Source organism: Carex rostrata, chromosome 2, assembly GCF_964058835.1.
Source record: "Carex rostrata chromosome 2, lpCarRost1.2, whole genome shotgun sequence".
Taxonomy (NCBI): Eukaryota; Viridiplantae; Streptophyta; class Magnoliopsida; order Poales; family Cyperaceae; genus Carex; species Carex rostrata.
In genome coordinates this window covers 11,094,802-11,120,636 of record NC_135919.1, presented here as the reverse complement: position 1 = coordinate 11,120,636, position 25,835 = coordinate 11,094,802, and the positions used below count along the sequence as shown (strand labels likewise).

General features: G+C 34.8%; 4 protein-coding genes across 4 annotated transcripts; 1 reads left to right on the top strand and 3 right to left on the bottom strand.

The window, feature by feature from the left end:
- Nucleotides 1–1,675: 1,675 nt before the first annotated feature.
- Nucleotides 1,676–4,713, bottom strand: LOC144574600 (ethanolamine-phosphate cytidylyltransferase-like). The gene is made up of 9 exons (XM_078324599.1): nt 4,188–4,713; nt 3,565–3,800; nt 3,049–3,236; nt 2,880–2,951; nt 2,714–2,781; nt 2,443–2,563; nt 2,282–2,347; nt 2,068–2,190; nt 1,676–1,945 (listed from the first exon to the last, which is right to left on the bottom strand). Exons 1-9 carry the CDS (start codon nt 4,499–4,501, stop codon nt 1,877–1,879), a joined length of 1,257 nt encoding a protein of 418 aa, XP_078180725.1. The 5' UTR covers nt 4,502–4,713; the 3' UTR covers nt 1,676–1,876.
- Nucleotides 4,714–8,489: 3,776 nt separating this feature from the next.
- Nucleotides 8,490–11,027, bottom strand: LOC144547863 (uncharacterized). The gene is made up of 4 exons (XM_078296550.1): nt 10,413–11,027; nt 10,028–10,166; nt 9,677–9,952; nt 8,490–8,638 (listed from the first exon to the last, which is right to left on the bottom strand). The coding sequence occupies exons 1-4, from the start codon at nt 11,025–11,027 to the stop codon at nt 8,490–8,492; spliced, it is 1,179 nt and encodes a 392-aa protein (XP_078152676.1).
- A 3,108-nt stretch (nt 11,028–14,135) lies between these two features.
- On the bottom strand, nt 14,136–18,192 carry LOC144549812 (cation/H(+) antiporter 15-like). Its single transcript, XM_078298475.1, has 5 exons — nt 17,745–18,192; nt 16,409–16,894; nt 15,740–16,252; nt 14,726–15,642; nt 14,136–14,624 (listed from the first exon to the last, which is right to left on the bottom strand). Exons 1-5 carry the CDS (start codon nt 18,018–18,020, stop codon nt 14,210–14,212), a joined length of 2,607 nt encoding a protein of 868 aa, XP_078154601.1. The 5' UTR covers nt 18,021–18,192; the 3' UTR covers nt 14,136–14,209.
- Nucleotides 18,193–21,552: 3,360 nt separating this feature from the next.
- Nucleotides 21,553–25,614, top strand: LOC144574591 (TRAM, LAG1 and CLN8 (TLC) lipid-sensing domain containing protein). Its single transcript, XM_078324587.1, has 8 exons — nt 21,553–22,124; nt 22,300–22,388; nt 22,498–22,639; nt 22,816–22,890; nt 22,980–23,101; nt 24,480–24,555; nt 24,707–24,766; nt 25,350–25,614. The coding sequence occupies exons 1-8, from the start codon at nt 22,047–22,049 to the stop codon at nt 25,482–25,484; spliced, it is 777 nt and encodes a 258-aa protein (XP_078180713.1). The 5' UTR covers nt 21,553–22,046; the 3' UTR covers nt 25,485–25,614.
- The last annotated feature ends 221 nt before the right edge of the window (nt 25,615–25,835 follow it).

The following is a 25,835-nucleotide window of genomic DNA, read 5'->3' as shown; positions in this document are numbered from 1 at the left end:
TTTATCCATGTAACATAAAGTATTTATTCATGTAGTATAAAGTATTTATCATTATGTCTGAGAAGTATTTATCATTGGGTGAGGGGATTGTTTATTTAATGGTCCCTAGTTGCGCGGGGACAATCCAAAAAAAAAAAAAAAATTTTGTGCGGGGATAACTGATAAGTATTTATGAGGGGATTGTTTATTTAATGGTCCCCAGTTGTGCGGGGACAATTGATGGATTGATTTGTTCAGTCATAAATAGAGATCATTGCATAGGGATTAATACTTTGCAAATCCAGAATAAATACTTTGACACTTTAAGTTAAATACTAACAGTTTCTACGGGGTATTAATGATTGAGCGGTCCCCCATGACTTTTTTAGCAATTAGTGCGGGGTTTTTTGCGAGGTTGAGACTGCGGGAATTGTTATCAGGATCCATCTTTATATATCCTTTTCGTTAGCTCTTAATTTTGATTGTTTTGTGAACAGTTTTCTTTATCCTATTGTTTAATTAAGAAAGGTGAAAAACAATTACACTTATATTTTATCCTATTGTTTAATTAAGATCCAAATGTTTCAAGCATTGATTTCGGATAAAATTACATTAATTTATGCTCAATTACAATAATGTTAAATAAAGATGCAAATTGCTTAATTGAAACAGCCTGTGAAAGTGTAAAGTAACATTTCAGTCCAAATATCTGCTTTTCCCAATTTCACTTGGCAGGCATACATATGACAAGCTTGTACTAGTTGGAACAACAAAATTGTTGTCATTTTCAAAACTATCAAATTTCTAGGAGGGCTCAAATGCTCCAGTAGTTCATGCCCCAATTGTACTCCAATATCTTTTTTTTAGTTTTAAAGTTCAAACAGATGATCCAAACCACTCAACATGATATCCACGTTAAAATATGATTGGAAAATAAATTTCATATTTCTTGAAAAAAATTTACTATTTTTTAAGATAGGTACAAAATCATTGTTTTTAGATGGTACACAATTTACTAAAAATATTAATTTTATACCTATCTTAAAAATTAGTAAAAAAAAAATTCAAAAAAAATATAACATGGATATAATGTTTTAAAAAAAAATTGTAAACAAAATTTCAAAAAATAGTAAAAAAAAATTTGGTCTCCAATCATATTTTACATAGATATCATGATGAGCAGTTCAAATTATCTGTTTCAACTTTAAAATTAAAGATAAAGATGTTATAGTACAATTGGAGTATGAAGCAATGTGACATTTGAATGCACCTCAGTTTCTAATTGGTCTATCAATTTTTTTAATCAAATTTTCCCATTAAAATTTCTAACGGCTTTCGTGGGCAAGAACTAAGGAATTTTGATAACAAAATATATCGGTATGTCTATCATACATCTCACAATAAACCCAAAAGACTCGCTAATCAGCCACCTTAATAAAAAAATATGTAATTTTTGAAATAATGCTAGCATGTTTTTTACCCGGTACTGCTACATTATACAATGAACTGCTGAGGACAAAGCACCCCTACACACCCAATTTAAATTTCCCCTGCTGCATTATACGATACGTCATACTTCTCTATAACCTGTATAAAGCTTGCGCAGCCCATTTTACGGGCTGTTGGCTTCTTTAAAAGAAAAAATAAAATGAAGTCTATGAATCCAATTCGGACTCGTACCCTTCATGCAAAAAACAAGAGAGTTATCTTCAGCCTTCTCTAGCAAAATATTTTTCATGTACATTCAAACAATGCAAAAAAGGGGAAAAAATGAGAGAAAATTAAAAAAAAAAAAAGTTCTCTCTACATAATTTACATCATATGTGCAACAATCTAAGTGTTTCTAATAGTAAAAAATGTGATGTTTCATAATTGTGTAGATAAACCACCTAATAGCTCACTCAGATATGTAAGTTCTGTTCTCATAGTATTTCCTTTCACTAGCTTCTTTCATCTCATTTCTCTTCTGCACCCAGAAATGCAACATTTAAATATTTAGTGCCTTAACAAATTCATCCTGTAGAAGAACAAACATGGCACTGTGTAAAGAAAACAAACAGATAGAAAAAACAATGGAAATCTACGAACCTGATATGCTTCATGATTAGCAACAATCCTCCTAATTATTGCACTAGTTGTGATATTTAATGGACTCTCCAGTTGCTTACAGATGCCCATATCCATTGGAACCCTATATGGGTTCGGTTGCTCCTGTAGAAGCAGTCCATATATCAAAACAAACAAACAAAAAGCAAATTTCATCTTTAAAATAAAAGATCCTTACAATCATGAAATTTATTACCTTCATAAAACCCATATTTTCAGCAATTGTTCCATGCACTACCAAGGAAATATTGAAGGTCGTGATCTGCACCGCAAAGAAAGTTTGCACATGTAAATTGCTCAACACACACAAATTAGGAAGCAAATGTAAGGGCAGAATCTACAATTTCTAAAACCTACCATATCTTTTGAAACCTCATGAGGGGCTCCTATTATAACTTCATCTACATATCGACAAGCTAAGACACTTAGGCTTCTTTCATGCAGATTCATTATTGGGCGATGTGCACCTTGGACCGAGCTGCATACAAAGAAAAAAATAATTCAGCAAAAAAGCCCATTAGGAGACAAAATTAAACAAAAAGAAAAAGCAGCACAAGTGCATAAATAAATAGGAATTGTTTGGCATGGGTGGGGCCGGCTGCACACACGTTGAGGGAGGAGAAAAGACCTGACTGTTTGGTCACTATATATGCCAACTAGTAAGAAATCTCCCAGGCCCCGAGCAACCCGTAATATCTGTGTATACAAAAGATGAATAAAAGTAAATTAACAAGAAAATGGAAAAGATTTTTTTTTTTCATTAGAATAAAAAAAAAAAATAGATGAGAGTGCACCTCCACATGTCCAGCATGGAAAAGATCAAATGCACCATCAATATAGATTATTCTAGACTCTGAACCTGGCCCCTGCATTACATTAAACGAAACCCCTAATTTTTTTTTTTCCCTCGATGAAGTACACTAAACTGATAGTCAACATGTGAAAATATAGCTAAATTTAAACCTTTCCATTAGAGAACTGGACTATACGCCTAGAAGTGGGCATGAAACGAGAAATGCGGGTCCCACTTCTAGGTGAACCACTGCCACCATCTAATTTCTGGCCATGGCCATGACTGAACTGCCTTTGCAATGATGTATGGTCATGCTTATCTCCAGTAGATCTCTCTCTTACACAAAGAAGCATGCGACCTGTTAATACACATTAACAAGAGAAGGTTTTATAAATGAAAGTAGAGATTTGCAACAAGACCCTTGCCTTCTCAGGCATTTGAACACCTACTGTTTGACATCTTTGAAAACTGACACAAGCTCAACAGTGAGAAAATTAAGTGGAATGACAGAAATGCCCATACACTAAATATCAAATCCATAAGAGAGGGCTATATCAGTAATGACAGGTTCTTCTCATTTGAAATACTAAAACTACATTAATACTAGAAGGTAAAGTTTAACAAACAACACTGCCCTCTTCACAATTTTACTGAAAAGAAATGGAGGAGCACATAATAAATCGTACCGACAATATCAGTGCTGGAAACACCTTCAGTTCTTTTGATCTGCTTGTACCGTCCAGCCTTCTTGGCAAGGGCATATGCATCGGTACCATCTGGAAGCAGGCAAGAATCATCTCCATGTATGATATAGTCTATGTTATACTCAGTGAAAAGCTTCTTCATAAATTCTTCATTTATCGCATAAGGGGCGTCAGATATTACTTCATCCACCCACTTCACTGCAGCTACCATTAACATTCTGCACAAATGATTAAAAAAAAAAAAGTAGTGTTGCAAATGTCATTTCCTGCCATAAAAATCTATTAACAGATATCAGAGATGAAAATTGATAGACCAATAAGAACTCCCCATTTAAATTCACAGTCTCGACTCTTGAGTCTTGCTTGAGTAACAATTCATTTTCAGTCTCACGTAAAATTTAGTTCCCAATTGGTTTTCAGTTCAGTTTCAGGTCAACTTGGATTTTATCAGTTCGCTTCAGGCCATTTGCTTTTTGCACAAATTAAAGTGGGTAGCTTGGAACACACTATGAAATTACCATGGAGCTTCTAAAATTGCATAATTATCGGAATTTAAGCTTTAAATTAAGTTAAATTTGAAAGACAATAGAAAATTGGAAATGAACCGCTCGTATAAAGGGCTGACAGGTGGGCCCTTGTTAGCAATGATCTCCTCATCACTCACTACACCGACCACCAACTCGTCTCCAAGCGCGCGGGCCTGTCTAAGAGCGTTGCAATGGCCATAGTGCATCATGTCGAAGCATCCATCCATGTATACTCTCACCGGCTTCCTTCTCCTCCCACTCAGACCTCGCCATAGAGAAAAGAAGACGAAGAAGAGAAGAACAACGGCGCCTATGATGCATGTGCCCACGATATTCGGGTCTGAAGATGGAAAGAGATCCGACAAGAGGTTCGAAACTGAGAGGACTTCCATTGGAGAAGGCAAAGGGAAAGAGAACTACGTTTTGCCAGGGAACGTGGTTGGTAGGAGCTCAGGCATCGCGCTTTCGCGAGAACGCCATGGGATGTCTCGTGGAGCTTGGAGAGACCGGCACGGAGATCACGGAGATCACGGAGCTTCGAGAGAGCTACACGGATTCTCTACAAACAGTCCTCCTGTGATCATTGTGTAGCAAGTCGATGGCCATCCTCCCAGGCCCCAGCATATTAAAATTTTAAAGAGATGTAGCAACTATTTTGGGCCTCTGGGCTGTATCCGTTTATCTTCCTAACGGCCTATTATAAACCAATTCAGTACTAACATTATTAACATTTTCTTTTTCTAAGGTTGGGTTCCCTAAGAAAGCAGGCTCGATCAATTTTCATGTTTTTGTGTTGGATTGTATGTGGTTAGAACTCTTTTATTGCTTAGTATATATTTTGGTTGTAGTAGGGCTGTTTGATTTGGCATGTTATGTAATGATAGTATTCTGGTCTATTTGGTACCAGTACCAGTACCAGTAAACTCTGTATGATTTCGTTTGTTAAATGAAATCAGTGGGTTTTCCCACTGTTATAAAAAAATATATTATCTTGGTTGGCATAAAAATTTATTTGATCTGTGACTTTTATTCAAAATTAACAATTCAATTTTTGGAATTAACACACAGCTACATACATTTACACATAAATGTTTTTAGATTCATAACTCATCTAAACTTATGCTTAATAAGCTCAGAATTAACACTTGCATATTGAATTCAGTATGTCATGATAGTGAATTACAAGTAAAGGAGGGACATAACCGCCATGTGAGCCCTGGATGAAAATTGCCGAGATAATTAGCATACCTTTGTTTTTACTTGTACAATGAGACTGTTCTTACAATTCATTTATCAATACAAAAATGGTTGTAAATATGATAATTACATATATATGTTCACACTTCATATCATAATTAATTTTATGTTCATGAAGACATGATGCTCTTTCTAAAAAAAATACAAATAGTAATGGTTAATAACTTAATATAGCTCAACCCTTAAGTTACTAAAGCGACTAATAAATGACCATGCATTCAAATTTTTATGGGTAAAAATTGATTTGTAATAATTAGGTGACATTTTCTATTAAATTTTAAAAGAAAAAAAAATTCAAAAGTCATCTTTCCACTCAGTGTAACAAAATGCAGTCTATACGGCCGCATACGTATGTGGTTCCGAACTTAATCGGCCGCATTAAAATGCATTTAAAATTTACTGATTCAGCAAACCGCATATCTGAATTATTTTATTAATAAAAAGCGGATCGAATATCCAGTTTAATGGAAATCCAATACCATATCCTCATCCGGACTCTGGGGTCCAGTTAAGTTAATTTGAAGGGTATTCTCCGACTTCCTTTATAGACTTGCTGAGCTGCTTGGTAATATTAAATAGATGGAGTAAGGCTGCGGTGCTATGGGTTGCATAGAGGGTTATGGTGCTATGGCTCAATATTCGAGTTTTCAAAATCATAATGGTCGATCCGAACCATTCATCTTGTTCTCCATATTAATGTGTTTGGAGACCAAATTTTACATTTTTTGGAAACTTTTTACTATTTTTTTAGATAGGTAGAAAATCAAATATCTGAATGATGCAGAATTTTTTAGATCAAGTGGTTTTCTACCTATCTAAAAAAATAGTAAAAAATTTCAAAAAAATGTAAAATTTGGTTTCCAAATATATATTAATATGGAGAACATGATGAACGGTTCGAATCGACCGTTAAGATTTTGAAAACTCAAATATTGAGCCGTAGTACCGTATCCCTCTATGCAACCCATAGCACCGTAGCCTTACTCAAATAGATGATGTGGGACTAATAACTATACCGGAGAAGCACTGAAACTCATAGACGAATTAGGCTTTCAATTCATTTACTCTCTTGTGGCCTGTTAAGGCTGTGCTCCACAAACTGAGAGTAAAACTTCATTAAAGTGAAGGGAAGGGAAGGGAGGAGACAGGGTGGAAGCTCCCCTTCAAACAGTAATCTATACATCCCGATTTGGGAGGTAACGATTTCGTCAAAACTGAACATGGAGCTCACCTCCGAACAGTGTTTTCTCCCCTCCGCTCCCTCTCCGATTCTCTCCTTCTGGAGCAAGTAAACTCGCCTAATCAGATCCGGTCTGACGTGCGTTCATCTCCGCACAGTGATTTCGCCCTTTCCCTCCCTCCATGTACCCCCATCTGGAGCACGCCCTTAACATTAGATGGGCTTCGAGCCTTCCACAGAGAATATTTGTTTTCTTTTTATATGACAACTACTGAATACTCAACGACTCATCAACTACATATAAACTTTTATTTATTTTTTATTTAAGAATTATGCTGCAAACCTATTTGTTAGACTAGTTTTCAAAAAAAAAAAAACCTATTTGTTAGACTCTAAAATGTCTCTAAAATTAATGGATATCACATATCAACGAAAGAATCTAAACACAATTGGTATGATTTATATGTTATTTGGCAAGTGTCATAATTAATATTTGATCAAACTAAAGAATATTAAATATTTTATTAAGAGTGTCATATTTAATATTTAATGAAAAAATCCACATATATCAGTCCGCATAAAAATCCGCATATACGGCCGCATACCGTATATGCGGTATGCAGTGACCTTCCGCATACCGCATAGAAACTACATTTAATAACACTACTTCCACCTGATACAAACCATCTGCGGATACCGATTTCTCTTCTTAATGAGAATTCAATTTCTTTTTTTTTTTGTAAATATTCCTCCTTTCAGCATTCAGGATAACTTAGATTTTATATTTTCTGCCGGTACAGTGTGTATATTATAAAATCTACTAATGAAGGTTTCTATTCTTTAAAAGAAACTCTTACAATAAAATTCACTTTGCGAAATCTAAAGTTGGAAGAAAAACATTTCTCTAAATTATCAGCACCATATTTAGAAGCTGAATTAGAGGTGAAATTTCTGTAAATATTCCTCCTTTCAGCATTCAAGATAACTCAAATTTTATATCTACTGCCGGTACACAATGTATATTATAAAGAGAAATGTTCTAGTACCCCGAGCCATCAAATCCGAGCTTGTCCCCGAAGTGGTTTAACTGGGTTTAACCGTCCGCTAATAACGGAAATTTGTTAATTTGTCATTAATTAACGAATCGCTGTTTTAGCGCATCGCTGTTCTACGTTGATTGTTTTAAATGTTAGCTTTACACAGTTTTGTCATACGTTTTAATTTCGTGGACAGTCTGTTAGAAGTTGTAGTCACTAATCCCCGAACTAGTCCCCCAGCTTGTTAACAGTTCTGTAATTATTAATTAACTACTTAAGTATTTTAACTAGTTAAACTAGTTATAAGTATTTTAACGTACTTTGAAGTACTTTAAAGTACAATTTAAACCCAGTTAGCTCGGGGATGCAGTGGGGGGATTTGTTCTAATTTTAATTATGCAAATTAACAACTTTTGATATTTAATAACTAAAAAAATAGTCTTCATTTTGAACAATTAATCTATTAAATGAAGATGTTTCAATATTTGTAAACATATGTTTATATGCTTTAAAATGTGTTTGAAGAATAAGCTTTAAAATGTATTTGTAAACACAGGTTTATATGTTTGTAAACACAGATTTTTCAATGTTTATAAACACAGGTTTATATGCTTTAAAATGTGTTTGTAAACACATGTTTATATGCACAAATTTTCAATGCTTTGTTTATTTTGGAAAAATAGGCATAAGCCCTTCCATTAGAATAATATGCAAAATACAAATATTCAAAAACATACAACCATTTGCAAGTAAAAAGTAAAGTCTAGCTCAAACAAAGTTTAGGAACTAAGTGCGTCTAACCTTAGACATTAACAGAGGGTTACTCACATAAGGAAAATCCCATTTATTACATAGAATAGAGCATGCTCAGAAAAACAAAGGGAAAATGCATAACAGCCAAGTGAGTCAGGCATTCATCAGAATGGGTACCAGTGGTACATGTGGCATAGGTGGCAGAATAGCAAGCACAGGGGAGAGGGATTGTAGCGGCACCATATCCAAGTCTTCGGGCATCCACTCAGCAGTAAATGGCCTCACAGTTCGTTTTTTGTATCCTGTCCAATAATCCAGCAAAGAGCATATAAGTAAAAGCATATTTCTAATTGTAGGTACAGGAGTATTATCAAAACATATAGCATTTCGTGTTCGACAAACACACCAACATATGGCACTAAGCACCATCAAGATAGCTTCTTTTTGGTTAGGGTTTAGAGTGTGAGCTAAATGAAGGATTTGTTCTAAAGAAGTCCAATCCCCATAGAAGTTTTGAAATTTGCCCATCCAGAACCAAATTTGTGCAACATATGGACATTTCAGAAAAAGGTGCAAGGTGGATTCTATTGCACAGTTACAAAAGAGGCATGTGGGATCGCCTTGCCATTTTCTTCTAGTAAGGACCTCTTTGGTAAGAATTTTATTTTGAAACAGTAACCACATAAAAATTTGTATTTTCAAGGGAATTGGTACCAACCACCACATATTAGCAAAAGAAATATTTACACCTCGAAATGCAAGAAAGTTATATAAAGAAGCAGTGGTAAATTGTTGTTTGGCATCCCATTTCCATTGAGGACAATCAACTGTGTCACTCAACGAATAGGAGGACATGAGAGTAGTTAATTCAAACCATTCTAAAAGGAGGATGCAATGTAAGGACCTCCTAAAAGTAACAAGAGTTCCTTGAGAAGTAAGAGCATGATTAACAGTAATAGATTTGTTAGAGCAAAGTTCAAATAGTTGAGAATAAGTGATCGCTAAAGAACATGCAGAGTGCCAAGTATCAAGCCAAAATCGAATTGTTTGGCCATCTCCAACCTGAAAAGTACAGGTCAGCTGTCCAATATGCTGTAATTTGCAAACTTCTCTCAAAAAATGTGACATTTTTGCAAGTGGGGTAGAGACATGATATTTAACTTGTATTAATTGTTTCCATAAACCAGTATAGTGGGGATGAATCATTTTCCACCACCATTTAAGAAGTAAAGCTATATTCATGAGATGCAAATTTTTAACACCTAAACCGCCAAACTCTTTAGGATAGCAAACTAAATCCCAATTAATCAAAGAAAATTTCTTACGCGGGCCGGCATTACCTTGCCATAAGAATCGGCGACGAATACGATCAATTTGTTGCCGAACTTTGACCGGCATTTTGTAAAGAGAAAGCATATATAAAGGAATAGCTGTTAAGACAGAGTTTACCAATGTGAGTCGACCCCCAATAGAAAGCAAATTCCCCACCCAACCTTGTAATTTTTTGGTGACCTTATCAATAATGCAACTCCAGTCAGCAGTAGAGAGTTTCTTATCACTTAAAGGCACCCCTAAATATTTTAGTGGCAGGTGAGAAACTTTACTGCCAAATATATCTGCAAGGATAGCCCCATTAGTAAGAGAAATGTTAAGAGGAATTAATTCTGTTTTTTGAAAGTTAATTTTTATACCTGACATGGCTTCAAAACAGTACATAGTCCAAAGGGCTGTTTCAATATTGGTAGACGTAGCTTTCAAAAATAAGATTCTGTCGTCGGCGTAGTGACAGTTAATAACCCTATACCCATTAGCTAAACAGGGGCCAAGCCCCTGGAGAAGACCAATGTCTCTACCTCTGTTAAACAACTTACATAGTACATCACCAACCAGCAAGTAAAGAAAAGGTGAAAGGGGGTCACCTTGTCGGACTCCCCGTTGACATGAAAAATAAGAAGACAATTTACCATTAATATTAATACAAGTATTACTACTATAGAGCAATTGTAGGATCCAAGATACCCACTTAAGGTCAAATCCTCTAGTAATTAACATTTCTTTTAGGAATTGCCAATTTACCTTGTCGTATGCCTTCTCAAAATCAATCTTTATAACTACACCTTCTTCTCTGTTTGTCTTACAATAGTGAAGTAATTCATGGCTTAACACTACATTATCCAAAATATATCTACCACGTATAAAGGCGGCCTGAGTTTGATCAATAAGTCTATCCATCACATGCTCTAGTCTAACAGTAAGCAATTTAGAGATAATTTTCAGACTACAGTTCACAAGACTAATAGGCCGATATTGCTTGATATTAGTAACTTCCTTCTCTTTTGGTAATAGGCAAACAACAGCTTGATTGAGGTAGCTTAAATCTATTTTATTATCTACAAAAGCCTGCACTAACCTATTTATATCAGATTTAACAGTGTCCCAAAAATGTTGATAGAATCCAAACGAGAGTCCATCTGGACCAGGAGCACCTGATCTATCTGAGGAAAAAACTGCGTGTTTTATTTCCTCTTCAGAGAAGGGGGCAATCAAAAGTTTATTATCAAGGGAAGTGACTTTTTCATTATCAGCCCAAAAATCACTATGTAATGACCCCCCTTTTATTTCAGGTACACCCAACAAGGTTTGGTAATAGTCTACTATGTGAGTTTCAATGAGAGGTAATTGGTCAGTCATGTGACCATTAATTTCCATATGCAAGATAGACTGTTTTTTGGATCTATTAGTGGCACTTTTATGAAAATAGTTAGTGTTGGAATCTCCTTCTTCCAACCATTTTTGTTTGGATCTATGTTTCCAATATTTTTCTTCCTCATCATAGAGTTGATTGAGATTGAGTTGACACTGGTGCCATTATTGGCATTCCTCATCATTGAGTTCCCTTATCTCTTTTATAAGTTCTAACTGTTGTAATTGTTCTAGGGAGTGTTTTTTCTTTTTTCTTTTTTCTCCTTCAAAGTTTTTATTCCATCCTTCCATTTTTTGAACAAGGAATTTGATTTTTCTGTGCCAGCTCAATCCAATCTCATTCTGTAAAGGGAAGGTATTCCACCATTTTATAAGGAGATTACAAAATTCGGGATCCTCTAACCAAAGGGGATCAAATCTCAAGGGTTTTTTAGGTGCAGGAACTTTGGGTGAGGTTTGCAAGAGTAACGGACAATGATCAGAGCCAAATTGCGATAAATCTCTAACCGAACAAAGTGCATATCTATTATCCCAGGCAGGGGAGCCAAAAAATCTATCTAGTAAGGCAGATTGAGTGCCATTACTCCAAGTGAAGCGCCTATTGCGCAATTTGTACTCTAATAGATGTGAATCATGGATAAATTCATTGAATTTCCTACTTAACCGGACATTGAAATTATGTCCTAATTTCTCATCTCTAGTTCTAATATTATTAAAATCTCCACTAAGTAACCATAATCCCGTCCAATTTAATCTAATATGTGTGAGTTCTGCCCAGAATGCTGTTTTCAAAGTAATCACTACCGGACCATAAACTATAGTATAAAGCCACTCTACATTATCAGTTCTATTTTTCATAACTACATTGAGAGAAAATTGGTTTTGAACTACAGAAACTACAGAAATTAGGGCACTGTCACAACCGAATAATATGCCTCCTGAGCGGCCAACAGAAGGGAGCCAAAACCAAGTATCAAGTTTAGTAGAAATCGATGTCAAAAATCGTTTACTAAAGTCTACCTTTTTAGTTTCTTGAATAGCAACAACATCAACAGAATTTTGGGTAATCAAATCAGCCAGAATGCTCCTCTTTCTACATGCATTTAAACCCCGAATATTCCAGTTTAAAATATTCATTTAACACAACAACTAATCCCCAAGTCAGAATCAATTAGTACTAGTTCAGAATCTTTGGTCAATGCCAAAGCCTGATGAATTATATCCTCAAAGGAAGGACGGGGACAAAGACGCATATTCGCAACAACAAAATCACGTTGGGCATCAGAGTTACCCAAGGAAATACGATAAACATCAAACTCAATGCTTTGTTTATGTTGTTTGCTTGCCAGTACATATTGGTTTACATGCTTTACTTGTTCACAGGTACTGTTCTTGGCACATTCCTTGAGTTGTTTGTCTACTTCATTAACAGCAGCTCTATTGGTTTGTTTTGCGGATCCGTCTCGTTCCCCCCTTTTCGAATTGTATTCATACGCACAAATTCGACTTTAATAACTAAAGTTATTGCTGTTTAAAGGTTTTCTAAAAAACAACGATGCTTCCGTGCAAAAACACTGATAATGGACCGATGCTTTATGCCCAACTTAACGACAGCAGAAGTGCATCGATTATCTCTAAATGGCCATAACTTTATTACTGTCAAAACATCGATGGCGCACCCATGCTCTCTCAACAACCATAACTTTAAAATGCATTTACTATTTATTGTGTGCGTTTGTTTCTTTTTTTAGTGGATTACAATTTTATTTATTATTCAAAGATCATTGAAATTATTTATGATTGTTCAATATATGTCATTTATACAGTAATTATTTTCTTTTCAAAATTCAAAACCGTCTCCTCTTATATTTCATAATCTTGTTCTAAACTTGTTTGTTGATGTTTTTCATGATTATGGTTATATTTATCATTCAAAAATCATCGAAAGCATGAATTATGGTTATATTTATGATTCAACAATCATCGAAAGCATCTTGTTTGGAATAAAAAAATAATAGTTATATTTATGTAGTTGACATCAATGAGACAATCTAACCATATTTCCTTGTGTATATTTGAATAAAATAAATTATTAAGAATCAATGTTAAGTCCTTAATTAGTGTTATCTTTAGACTTGTGATATCCAACTGACAAATTAAGTCAAAGTTATAAAGAGTTACGACATCATTCATCAATATATCAAATATCTTATTTTTTTTGGCATACACTCTAAATAAGAAAACTAAAACTCCACAAAATTATTTAAATGAAAATACTAAGATCTAAAAAATAAAAATGGTAGACCGCCCACTTCGGGGGGGGGGGGGGGGGGGGGGCGCGGTCAGGTCCCAGTGGACCGAAATCTCCGTCTACATCACTATAAAAGTAGCAACCATTGAATATATATGGATTAGTGGATTACTCATTTTCTTAATCAATTAACAAATTATTTTATTTGGAATTTAAATCATAGGACTTGTGTGGACAAGAAAGTTTTGGATTTTGAACTTCCTTTTTTATGTGAGAAAAGGTTCTTCAATATAATCAAGTCTTAAAAAAACAAGGAGCAAACATGCACCTTGTGTCTAATTTCTACTTCCTGCCACCTTTCTAGTCCCACATGCAAGAAAAAAAAAGTGGGGAGAGCGCTAAGAGTGTACTCCATAAGAGGAGGGAGAGGAGAGGATGGTAGGGGAGAGAAGGGGTGATCAGATTATCCGAAGGTTATTTACTTGTTCCATAAATTAAATTTTTAGGGAGGAGCCAAAAAAAGGGAACGGGAGAAAAGGGGAAACAAGACACAAAATTAAATAGAGTCCCCTCTAATATATACTCCCCAATTTAAAAGATAGCTCCCTCCCTTACTTCTTTCATCCCCTCTCTTCCCGTTCCATTCCATTTGAATTTTGTACAGCACACCTAAGGTTTCTATTAGAGCCAAAAGAAACTCTTACAATAAAATTTACTTTGCGAAATCTAAAGTTGGAAGAAAAACATTTCTCTGAATTACCAGCACCATATTTAGAAGCTGAATTAGAGGTGGAATTAACAATCTAAACTAAAAAAAATCTTAATTGACATAATTATCTAAAGAACAAATATTAAAGAGTTACAAAGTTAGATCGATCCCACTACTGTATAAGATCAGAATCTACATATCTTATTACAATTAATTCCAGCCAACATTGAAAGGTTGAATAGGGCTAGAAGTTAAATTTGACATCCTCACATTAGCATTGTTTAGATACTGTTGCACTGGCTGGTTATTCATGGGGCTCTGCATTCCTTGTCTCATGGCAGTTACCGGTGCCGGTTGGGCCCCTTCTGGTACATACTGTTGTATCACTAATACTGACACCACCATAGAGAAATCAGATGAAACCAGTATGTCCCCTATAGGTCCCAGCTCGGGACAATCAATCCATTCTTTCAACCCAGTAGTTAGTTCAGTGCTTGCATTTTTGTAGCTTCTCCCGACTATGAAAAGCTCGTGGCGGCTCTCCATCTTGCGTATTGTACTCACTGCTTCCTCACTATTGCTTACAAATTTTTCGATATAGTTAACACAATCACGTCCAACAGTCCTGACATAAGAAATAAAATAGTAAGCAAAATATATTTACTATTGACTGTCTATATTTTAGTACTACAAATTGTCTATATAGTAAGTTAGATCTCTTAATACCTGACACGAAACTCATGAAGGCATTCTTCATCGAGCATGCGTTGATAGCCTTCTGCAGAATTTGTATTCGCCAGCGGATAATTGTTCACAGCTGATGATGAAGAGACTGCAGTTTGTTGTTCCTCTAATGGTAGAAATCGAAGAATTGTGAGAGATATGGATGGGTTTTCAATCATGCGCATGGAAAAGGCTAGAGCCTCACGGTCATCTGGACCACCAAAGAATAGAAGCATTACGTGGCGAGAGCTTGCCAAACGCACAGTTGATGAAGAAAGGCCGCGATCGACAAAAACTGCAACTGAGCACGGTGCGGTGCTGAGTATGGTTTCATTTAGATCCTTGACTGATGAGTTCATTGCCTCCATTCCTCCGTCGACTGTTTGTTGCTTGTGGAAAGGAATTACAATTAGAGAGACATGTTTGTCTTCTGCTAAAACACATACATCCTCATGCATGGTTGAGTAGGGCGAAACAGTTGTTAGGGGTTGTACCGACACACCACCGGCATGCTGTTCAAACGACTCGAAGGCAGAGAAAATATGAGGGAAGGATGAGGTGTTGCTCTTGTGAGGAGTACGAGAAGAGAGCGGAGTAGAATTGGCAGTACTATGTAGAATAAGCATGTTGGAGGCACGGCCAGTTAGTTCGACTAGGTGAAGTGCATATACGAATATAGGAGAGCGCTTAGTTGGATTAGCAATGCCTAATAGAGAGATGATGGAGGGAACATTGCGCGGTGTGTGAACACATGCCAACATTCGGAGCTCGCTATCCGGATTGGAAAGTTGAAGATTGCGTCGCTTGTATCCAATCATACGCCGGGTCCCACGATTCATCCCCGTCACAACAGGTGTCACTAAAGCTGTCATTAACACAGAGACCAGTACCATGGTTGCAAAGGACTGGTCGTCTAGGACCTATTTAAGAAGTAGCATATTTTTGTCTTAATTATCAAAGTGCATACAATTTGATCGGTTTATGTGTCAAACTAAGTAAAAGATAAAATTGATTTACCTGCTTGTCACGACCGATGTTGAGCACAATCATCTCTACAAGCCCCCGAGTGTTCATGAGAAAACCAAGCGCGAGTCCCTCATTAAATGGAGTATTATAAAGGGCAGCTATCAATATAGTACCCACAATCTTCCCAATACTTGCAAGCACAAATACAAGTACCAGCAGACCAACCGTGATCGGATCCCTCAATTTTGTCACATCCGTCCTGAGCCCACTAATTGCAAAGAACAGCGGCAGTAATAATATAGTAACAAAATCCTCTAATTTTTCTATTAGTATTACACTAACAGGTCCATTCGGGATGACTAGGCCATAGACGAATGCACCAAAAACTGAGTGAATGCCAATAGCATCGGTCACGACTCCGGCGAACATGACACCAGCTAGGATTAGACAGATATGTCCATCACTGATGTTTTCTCCCTCAGGAGTGCGTCGCATGAGCCACCACATGATAGGTCGTACCACAAAGAAACACACTAACACAAAACCAAGTCCTGAAAAGAGAACCTATAACGAGAAACAACAATATAAAAACAACCTATAATTGTGTCATTTGTATTTGTATCACCATTAATTAATTACAAAACCTTGAGGTGTCAACAACAGTTAATAATCACTTAATTTGTTGAATTAAAGAATTTTTGGTTGAAAAACATAACTTACGTAAAGGGAGGAGAATGCATTTCCTTTCACCTCGGCAATTGCAATGGCAAGTGCAAGTAAGACCCATGCACACATGTCATTGATTATAGCAGCCGACATGGCAATGCGACCCAAATCTGAATTTAGCAACTTGATCTCTGCAAGAATACGTGCCAGTACAGGGAAAGCGGTAACTGAGAGTGCAACACCAAGGAAAAGTAGGAAGGCAGCTTGGTGTATGTTCTGTGAGATTTGATGTCTGAACACAAATGAGGTAGCTGTGCCAATGCAAAATGGCAGCGCCATCCCAGCTGCTGCAATCACTAATGCTTTTTTCCCTGAACGGCGAATCACAGCAACGTCCATTTCAACTCCAACTAGGAAAAGGAAATAGAGAAGGCCAAGGTGGGCCACGGTCTCGAGCATGAGGAAACTTTGTTGCGGGAACACCATTTCACCGAACTTCTTGAAGCGGCCAAAGATGGATGGCCCAAGGACCACGCCGGCCTAAAGAGGCTTGTCATCATTAGTTAGCACGTAAGTCGGAGGTATTTAATTGAAACTATACGGTTCAAAATTGTACCATTCGGGGTCTCTTGCCAGTATAGTGTCTATTATGTTTTTGTGATGAAGTTGGATGAGTTTGATTTAGCTGTATCAGAATCGGAGTCTAATGGAAACATGATTGACATATTTGTTTAAACTGTGCTGTAACTAGTATTTAAAGGATTGCATGTTAATATGTTATATGAATGCTATTTTGGCCCAGAATTATACCGTAAGGTTTTTTAGTGCAATTTAGTTAGCCTCTTATATAAATTAAAAAGAAAAAAAAAACTTTGAAAGGTGGAATTTGAATAGCAAAAACTACATAATATATATTACATAACATTTTCTCATTTTAAAATGATAACACCTAAATCCTCTTGTGACAATTTGATAGAAAATAATAAATCAGATTGCAACAATAGCTGAAGTAATAAGAATAAGCCTTTTATTTAATGGCCAAGACAATGTTCTCTACATGAAAGGCTGCAAGTTTGAAATTCAATTGAAAAATCTCATGTAGATAATCAGAAGTAAAAGTAATTTTTATCTTAAAAAATAATAGCTGAAATAATATCTCAACAAAATACGCTTGACTTCAAACATAAAACTCCATTCTTAATCTTATTTAGACCAAAGTTTTTTTCATTATAATGAAAACAAGAAAAAAAAGTAAAAAAATAGAAATGTAAAAAGAAGATTAAATACTTCTCCCCTCACTCCTCCCCTAAGTATAACAAAAAAATGATTTTCAGGAAGATGAAACCTTAAGCAGAAACAACAAAATTGGAGGAAAATTACAATAAAATACCATGATCTCGGCAATAACACGGGGTTGGCGGAAAGGCTTGAGGAGGACAACGAGGATACGCGTCATCACGACAATAATCGTCATTTGTAGGATGAATAGAGGGAGAGAGTAATCCAATGGGTTGATTCCTTTCCAAATACCGTTTGTTGTGATCAGCATTGGTGAGTAGCATATCACCCCTGAATTATTGTTAAAAGTTACATGTGCCACATTTTTCACCATGTTCGTCGACAACTTCTCGTTCTTACTTAGATGCATCATTGTAGAAATTTTCATCTGTCTTTTGAAAATTCAAGATTGATTACATGGAAAGAGGTGGTGATAGCTCTATCTCCTTCTTGCAGATATTTCCTTTTTGCTTTTTCCCCTTTCTCTTGGTGATTTCCACCAAAGTTTTCACCATTCTATCTTTTGCTAAACTTGTATAGACAGTCAAACTCCGTAAATTTAGGATACTAATGAAAAATGTTAGGGAACCTGAGAAGATGAGAAGGGCAAGAGATAAAAATAATGTCATTTTCAAAGTTACGGGGACTTATATAAAAACTGGTTAAAATCCAAATTTACTAATTATAACGTACGTGTGTGTCTAATTTTGAAATTAAATAATAAAAGATGGAAGTATTAGTAGTAGAGTTATTCAATAATTCTTTTTAAAACATAAACAATTACATGCCAAAAAAAGCTAAAACCGTTAACTATATATCCTTGGTCTGTGCAAGTATTTACTATTTCAAGGGGCTGGCATTTTATTGAGCAGAAATGTCATAGCTGAACTGATGGCATATGAATATGATTTACATTTTTTTAAACTACCCAAAAACATGTTCCTTTTTTTATATTTCATTTTTGTGGAGGAGAATCTCAGACTTTGTACGTATTACAAGAAATACAAATCACACTAACATTTTATTTTATTTTATTTTATTATGATAATTTATTTGATGTAGGAATATTCTGAGGTTCTGTAGGATGCACAAGAAAAAAAATTCCAATGAGTAAAACATTTTTCTCACTCTCTTTTTTTGGAAGACTAGTCCATATTTCAGTTATATATAACTGGCTCACCTAAAAATTCGGCACTTATCTATTAATCAAAAGCATTTTTTTATCTTGGTATTTTGTTCACATTTAAGTTTGCTCGTATTCACCAAGGTAATTGATATCACACACATACCATTCTGTGTTTAGATTTACAAAAAAAAAAAAATACAGATATGAGCTGTGAGTACAAAAGGATAAACCATACAATTGCAAAAAACATCCAACTGATGTTAATATTGGAGATACATAGCAAATGAGATGTAGTGGGAGACGCACTTCTTTGGTATACTTAGCATTTCAGCATATGGGATTTTTACATTATTATACCCTGCTTTCTTTCTTCTCCGAGATTTTTATATTTACCCAAAAAACAATATTTTTTATTAAAAATAACCACGATTTGGCAAAAATTTTAAAAATACCCAACCCGTGGAAAAAATCCACGGCCCGGGATTTTTTATTCCGCCCCGTGAAAAAATCCGCGGCCCGGAAATTTTAATAATTTTTTTTTTTTGGAGATTATGTTTTTGAGCTCAACTTTGCACACCTGGTTAACATAGCAAACTATCTTCAAAAGTCATGAAAATTGACCGACATGCAGTCTTGACATCGTAAAACAAGACTCTGAAGTTTCACACAAAATCTCAAAACAGATCACAAGATATCATCTCTCAAAAATTGCCCGAACTGCTGAAAGAGTGCTTCTGAACCCAACTTTGAACCTCTGGTTAACATATCAAAGCATCTTAAAAAATCATGAAAATTGACCGACATGCAGTCTTAACATCGTAGAACATGACTGTGAAGTTTCACAAAAAATCTCAAAACAGATCACGAGATATCATATCTCAAAAAATGCCAGAACTGCTAAAGGAGTGCTTCTGAGCCCAACTTTGCACCTCTGGTTAACATAGCAAACCATCTTCAAAAATCATGAAAATTGACCGACATGCAGTCTTAACATCGTAGAACATGACTGTGAAGTTTCACAAAAAATCTCAAAACAGATCGCGAGATATCATATCTCAAAAATTGCCAGAACTGCTAAAGGAGTGTTTCTGAGCCCAACTTTGCACCTTTAGTTAACATAGCAAAGCATCTTCAAAAATCATGAAAATTAACCAACATACAGTTTTAACATCGTAGAACATGACTATGAAGTTTCACAAAAAATCTCAAAACAGATCGCGAGATATCATATTTCAAAAATTGTCCGAACTGCTGAAGGAGTGCTTCTGAGCCCAACTTTGCACCTCTGGTTAACATAGCAAAGCATCTTCAAAAATCATGAAAATTGACCGACATGCAGTCTTGTTCTACGATGTCAAGACTGCATGTCGGTCAATTTTCATGATTTTTGAAGATGCTTTGCTATGTTAACCAGAGGTGCAAAGTTGGGCTCAGAAGCACTCTTTCAGCAGTTCGGGCAATTTTTGAGATATGATATCTCGCGATCTGTTTTGAGATTTTTTGTGAAACTTCATAGTCATGTTCTACGATGTTAAAACTGTATGTCGGTTAATTTTCATGATTTTTGAAGATGCTTTGCTATGTTAACTAAAGGTGCAAAGTTGGGCTCAGAAGCACTCCTTTAGCAGTTCTGGCATTTTTTGAGATATGATATCTCGCGATCTGTTTTGAGATTTTTTGTGAAACTTCACAGTCATGTTCTACGATGTTAAGACTACATGTCGGTCAATTTTCATGATTTTTGAAGATGCTTTGCTATGTTAACCAGAGGTGCAAAGTTGGGCTCAGAAGCACTCCTTCAGCAGTTCGGGCAATTTTTGAGATATGATATCTCACGATCTATTCAGAGATTTTAAATAAAACTTCACAAACTTGTTCTACGATGTTAATACTATATGTCGGTAAATTTCATGATTTTGGAAAATGCTTTGGTATGTTAACCAGAGGTGCAAAGTTGGGCTCAGAAGCACTCCTTCAGCAGTTTGGGCAATTTTTGAGAGATGATATCTCGTGATCTGTTTTGAGATTTTGTGTGAAACTTCACAGTCTTGTTTTACGATGTCAAGACTGCATGTCGGTCAATTTTCATGATTTTTTAAGATGGTTTTCTATGTTAACCAAAGGTGCAAAGTTGAGATAAAAAACATAATCTCCAAAAAAAAAAAATTATTAAAATTCCCGGGCCGCGGATTTTTTCCACAGGGCGGAATAAAAAATCCCGGCCCACGGATTTTTTCCGCGGGTTGGGTATTTTTAAAATTTTTGTCAAATTGTGGTTATTTTTAATAAAAAATATTGTTTTTTGAGTAAATATAAAAATCTCGGCTTTCTTCTCCTTCCGATACCAACCAAAATAGAATTGTACCGTTATCTTTTATCTCCATTTCAATCTCTTTTATCAACGACTAAATTGTCCATGTAATTAAATAACTAGCCACTGTACATTGATTGTAAACATGAGAAAACATTCAATGAAAATTTAAATCAATCAATTAAATAATTATTTCAGTTACCATTTAAAACAGGTCAAAACTTCCAAAGACCCGGCCTATAATCAACCAGTATTCAAATCCGACGGCTGTGTTTTCTCTCTGTGTGTGACAAACTACGTTGCTTTCCCCTGCTTTTCACATTGACCTTGAGAAACCTTTTAACACGGCAACTCAAAATTAGGGGGCTTTGGTTCCGAACTGTCTTGGCTGCACCAGATTCACTGTGCACCAGTTCTAATAATTTTTGCTTGTATCATCTCTCTTCGCAGCTTGCCGTGTTTTGTCTTCAAGGTTTTCCAAATTCTATGTCAACTCAAAAATAGTAAGGGTGCATTTAATTATTTGAACTGAACTGTTCAAGTCATGTATTTTAAAAATCAGCGAATTCTATGTATCTTTGTTTAATGCGATTTTGGGTCCGCTGGTCTGGTGTTTGTTTAGTCTTCTTTTTCTTTTGGTTTTCAATTTTAGGCCTCTGTCAAGAAAGTTACCTTTGTTTGCCTTAATATTCTAATAAAAATATTATTATTTTGACTTTTAAATATGTACAATATTGACTTGAAACATTGTATTTGTTTCTTTACAAAAGAAAATTGGGTATACCTGGGGCAATGCTATCTGTCTCTGTTTCAGTTTCTGACCTTTCTTTAGTTTCTTTGTCTTACATATTATATTCTATTACTTTTCTCAAATTGGAAGATAGATTCGTTATCAGCACCTTGGGGTTTAAATTGGTTTGACATCTGATCAGAGATTGTTTGGTTAGAATTATCAGATTTCCCAAATTTTAGGATCCATGGATCAGGATTTTGGTCCTACAGACCAATTTTTGTTGCCAGTTTCAGTAGTATCAGGGATACTTATGAGTAAAGCTGTAAGTATTTGTTTTAGTATCAGAAACCAAAATCAAATATGTTATCAAAGCTGTGAGGACCTCTTGAGATAAATTGAATAGATAATCTTTTTATTTTTGTATACCGCTACTTTTTATAATATGGGTGATTATGTCTCTGTGCTCTTTCTCATATGGCTTTCCTTCATCTCTGAAGGTATATGACATCACTGGTAAAGTTAGCTCGCAACTATACAAGGGGTACGATGGTCTAAGAAATAATGACAGAGTTGAGTGGAACAACCGGTATGTAGGAAATATATGTCAATTTTTTCTCCTTTTTTTCCTATATTTGTTATTACTGATGGCAATATTTTCACAAATGACTTGTATTTTTTACTTTTTTAAAATGAAGGGGTTTCTCGACATTTCATTCATTGATGGTTACAATAGTTTCCTTTCATCTGGTATTTCTTTCGGATATTTTCAAAGAAGACCCTCATAATCCAATAATACTATTAGAAAGGAAATCTCAGCTCTCTGTCAGCTTACAAGGGGTATATTTATAATTTTCTCATTATGTATGGTTTGCTGTTATTGCTATTTTAATGGCCTGGTACATATATGTACCAGTATGTTTTAAATAAGCAAACCAGTCAATTTCTCTAACTGGTATGATAATCAGTGTGATCATTTATTTTTAAATTAACTATCTCTAATTTGCAATGTCCAGGTTTCGCTTGGTTATTTCATCACAGATTTTGCCATGATAATCTGGTTTTTTCCATCATTAGGTGGCATGGAATATGTAAGCACTTTAAATGCTGTTACCTTATACAGAGAATTTCAGTTCATATTTTTTTTTTCTTTTTATCTCATTTTTCTAAATTTTTGCAGGTGTTGCATCATTTGCTCGCAATTTTTTCAATTTCTCTAACTTTAACAAGTGGGAAAGGACATGTGTATGTACATACTCTACTTCTTACAGAGGCAACTACACCCTTTGTTAACCTCAGATGGTATGTGTTAATGACAACTAATTTATTTATTTAACCCTAGTTAGTTCAGCTCAAAAAGGCACCAGTTTAAGTTGAACCAGAAAACAATTCATCATACACATTCTTACGCAAAACATTGACAGATCAAAGTAAGAGTGGACAAGAAACCATGATACTTGTATGGTTAGCCAATTGCCTAGGAATATAAACAATTATAGCATCAGAAATATTTTCACTTGACTTCAAGTACTCCATGTACAAATCCTGAAACAGTACTAACGAGAGAAAAAATATAAGTTTCAAGCCACATACACAATGTAGATTCAATTGGTTATCAATACACGTTGGATGTGGCCGTTCCGATCTTCTGACAACTGATGATCTGTTTCAAAGGAGCACTGCGAAAAGAAAATGGATGCTTGATACCAGGACTGGTACCAGAACCAACAGATCAGTAACCAGCAGAAATTTTCTTCTACTAAAAAAATAATAAAAAGACATCTTTGTCAAATCTGAAATCGACATCTGAGTGAAGGTGTGAAGGTGTGAAGCTTAGCTCCTGGAAATTACCAAAAAACCCTTGAAGAAAATGAAGTTAATAAGCCGGAAGATACTGAAAACCAAGTTGGATTCGAGAGCCTTGATAAACGGAGAAAGTTCTCAAAAATAAAAAATCTCAGCAGAATCTAGTAACAAATTGCATTTGTTCTTCCAATATGACCATTTTTAATTATCATTGCAAGTCTGCAACAGTAGAGAATTACTAAAATAACCCTCAAGACTTTAGAAAATATAATTGTTGGCATGTGAACAAACAATAAGGCCAACCAATTCTCCATATGACGAAATTGCCCCCTGTTTGATCAACTATTGTATGAAAAAGGAAGGGCTCTTCATTACTTAAAAATTGCAAATAGATCTCTCATTGAATCATTGTGCAAGTAAAGAGAATAAAATGCACCATTGAAATTACTGTCTGAGAATATCTCTCCAGAAACTTTATAATACACACAATAACCACTTGTTCTCAGGTTGAGTTTGCAGACTAGTAGTAGTACCAGTATCATCTGCAAAGGCCTGGCATTATATCAAAAAATAAAGATAGCAATTCAAAGTTCAAAATCTTCTCTTATGTTAGCACTTTTTAATATCAGCCCTTGTAAGATCAATTTAAAATCAGCCCGAGTATTATTATTCGAAGAAACTTTTATCTCAACCCGAATTTTGAGAAAATAAAAGAAAATTCTTAAATATTGATAAGTGGCGAGAGAATAAAATTCTCTCTTTTTATTTTTGCATATTCTGTCCAATTCAGAAGAGGCAAATTTTTTTCATTTTAGAACTGACACTACACTTCAAAATCTTAATTATTTTCTTTTCATCTTTTCTTTCTTTTGAGGTACTTGGAACTTGCTGGGAAGAAAAGCTCAACCCTTTACTTGTATAATGGTTTGGCCATGTTTTCTGTATGGCTGGTAAGGGATCACTATTTATATTTGATAAGCTTTTTGAATAACAAAAATTGCAAAGGTTTTCTTTTCTAAAAAGTCCTGAGATTTGAATCTTTCTTTTCATTACAATTAAAATTAGTACCCTAATCATGTCGGTAAATGTTTTTCATTTCAGGTTGCAAGGATTCTTCTCTTTGTATATTTCTTTATACATTTATGTTATCATCTTGATGAGGTATGCTAACTTTTCTTTGTTACAATCAAACTATATAACATTGTAATTTCTTTTTGTGAAAATTGTATTAATTACAATGATTTCATTTTAAAATCATGAAATAGAATATTAGTAATTCTAGCGTACATCAAACTCTTATGATACATATTTCTGAAAAATATTATTCACATTAAAAAATGAAATTGTAAATGTGTTCTCAATTATTTAGATAGAGAATGTTTCAAGTTTGAATTGATTTTAAAAAAATAGCCTTTCATCTAATAATTTCAAATTTTTAACAATAGAATTTTAGTTGGTTTATAATAAATGACCATTCCAATTCTAAATTGACTCAAATTTAATACAAGCCTGTCTAAATAATTTTGGGCACGCCTATAATTTTATTTTTCATAATTTTAATAATATTTTTCAAATATATGTATCATAAGAATTGGAAATACCATAAAAAATGGATGTACAGTAGAAATACTCGTAGAACATATAACAATGTTTCCCCACAAAAATAATTATGAGAATTCAGAAGGATTTGTAATGACCGAGCAAAATTTTCTATTTCTCACAAATCTCTTGGTTATATTTTCAGGTGAAGAACAATTTTCCTTTCGGGCTCTATTCTATGGTAACAGTACCTTCAGTGTTGGCATTGATGAACCTCTTTTGGTTTTTAAAGATTTTGAAGGGAATGATTAAGACTTTAGCCAAAAAGAAACATTGCTGATGAACTAAAAATGAAATGTAAAGAGGAAATTCATTTTTTTTTTTTTTTTGGTGGTGGATCGCTAAGCAAATAAATTTAGTACAATTAAAGAAAATATAAAAACTAATGGCGATGTAATTATAGCAGTAAATGCATTCAATAGAGGAGGTAGGAAAGTTAGAATTTTGTAAATAATTATTTTCTTATTAATACACTTCTTAGTGCCATCAAGCATACTAAACTAAAAAATATATAATATAAAAACTATCAACAACTATTACTTCGACATTTTAGGGTGAATTGATCAAAGATGGAAATGATAGAATTTGAACATAAAAAAAATGTCTTGCTACAAGTTTATGAAGTGGGATA

Excerpts from the sequence above, each read along its gene's own strand:
- LOC144549812 (XM_078298475.1), bottom strand. The coding sequence starts at position 18,020 with ATGAAAATTTCTACAATGATGCATCTAAGTAAGAACGAGAAGTTGTCG. Across the intron at positions 16,253-16,408 it reads ATGCATTCTCCTCCCTTTAC|GTTCTCTTTTCAGGACTTGG; the intron begins GTAAGTTATGTT and ends TTCTCGTTATAG. Across the intron at positions 14,625-14,725 it reads CTTCATGAGTTTCGTGTCAG|GACTGTTGGACGTGATTGTG; the intron begins GTATTAAGAGAT and ends TTCTTATGTCAG.
- LOC144547863 (XM_078296550.1), bottom strand. The coding sequence starts at position 11,027 with ATGACTGACCAATTACCTCTCATTGAAACTCACATAGTAGACTATTAC. Across the intron at positions 10,167-10,412 it reads TTGAGAAGGCATACGACAAG|GGGCTTGGCCCCTGTTTAGC; the intron begins GTAAATTGGCAA and ends GGTCTTCTCCAG. Across the intron at positions 8,639-9,676 it reads TCGCCGATTCTTATGGCAAG|GATACAAAAAACGAACTGTG; the intron begins GTAATGCCGGCC and ends ATTATTGGACAG.
- LOC144574600 (XM_078324599.1), bottom strand. The coding sequence starts at position 4,501 with ATGGAAGTCCTCTCAGTTTCGAACCTCTTGTCGGATCTCTTTCCATCT. Across the intron at positions 2,952-3,048 it reads TCCAGTTCTCTAATGGAAAG|GGGCCAGGTTCAGAGTCTAG; the intron begins GTTTAAATTTAG and ends AATGTAATGCAG. Across the intron at positions 2,348-2,442 it reads ATGAGGTTTCAAAAGATATG|ATCACGACCTTCAATATTTC; the intron begins GTAGGTTTTAGA and ends TTTGCGGTGCAG.
- LOC144574591 (XM_078324587.1), top strand. The coding sequence starts at position 22,047 with ATGGATCAGGATTTTGGTCCTACAGACCAATTTTTGTTGCCAGTTTCA. Across the intron at positions 22,891-22,979 it reads CATTAGGTGGCATGGAATAT|GTGTTGCATCATTTGCTCGC; the intron begins GTAAGCACTTTA and ends AAATTTTTGCAG. Across the intron at positions 24,556-24,706 it reads CCATGTTTTCTGTATGGCTG|GTTGCAAGGATTCTTCTCTT; the intron begins GTAAGGGATCAC and ends TTTTCATTTCAG.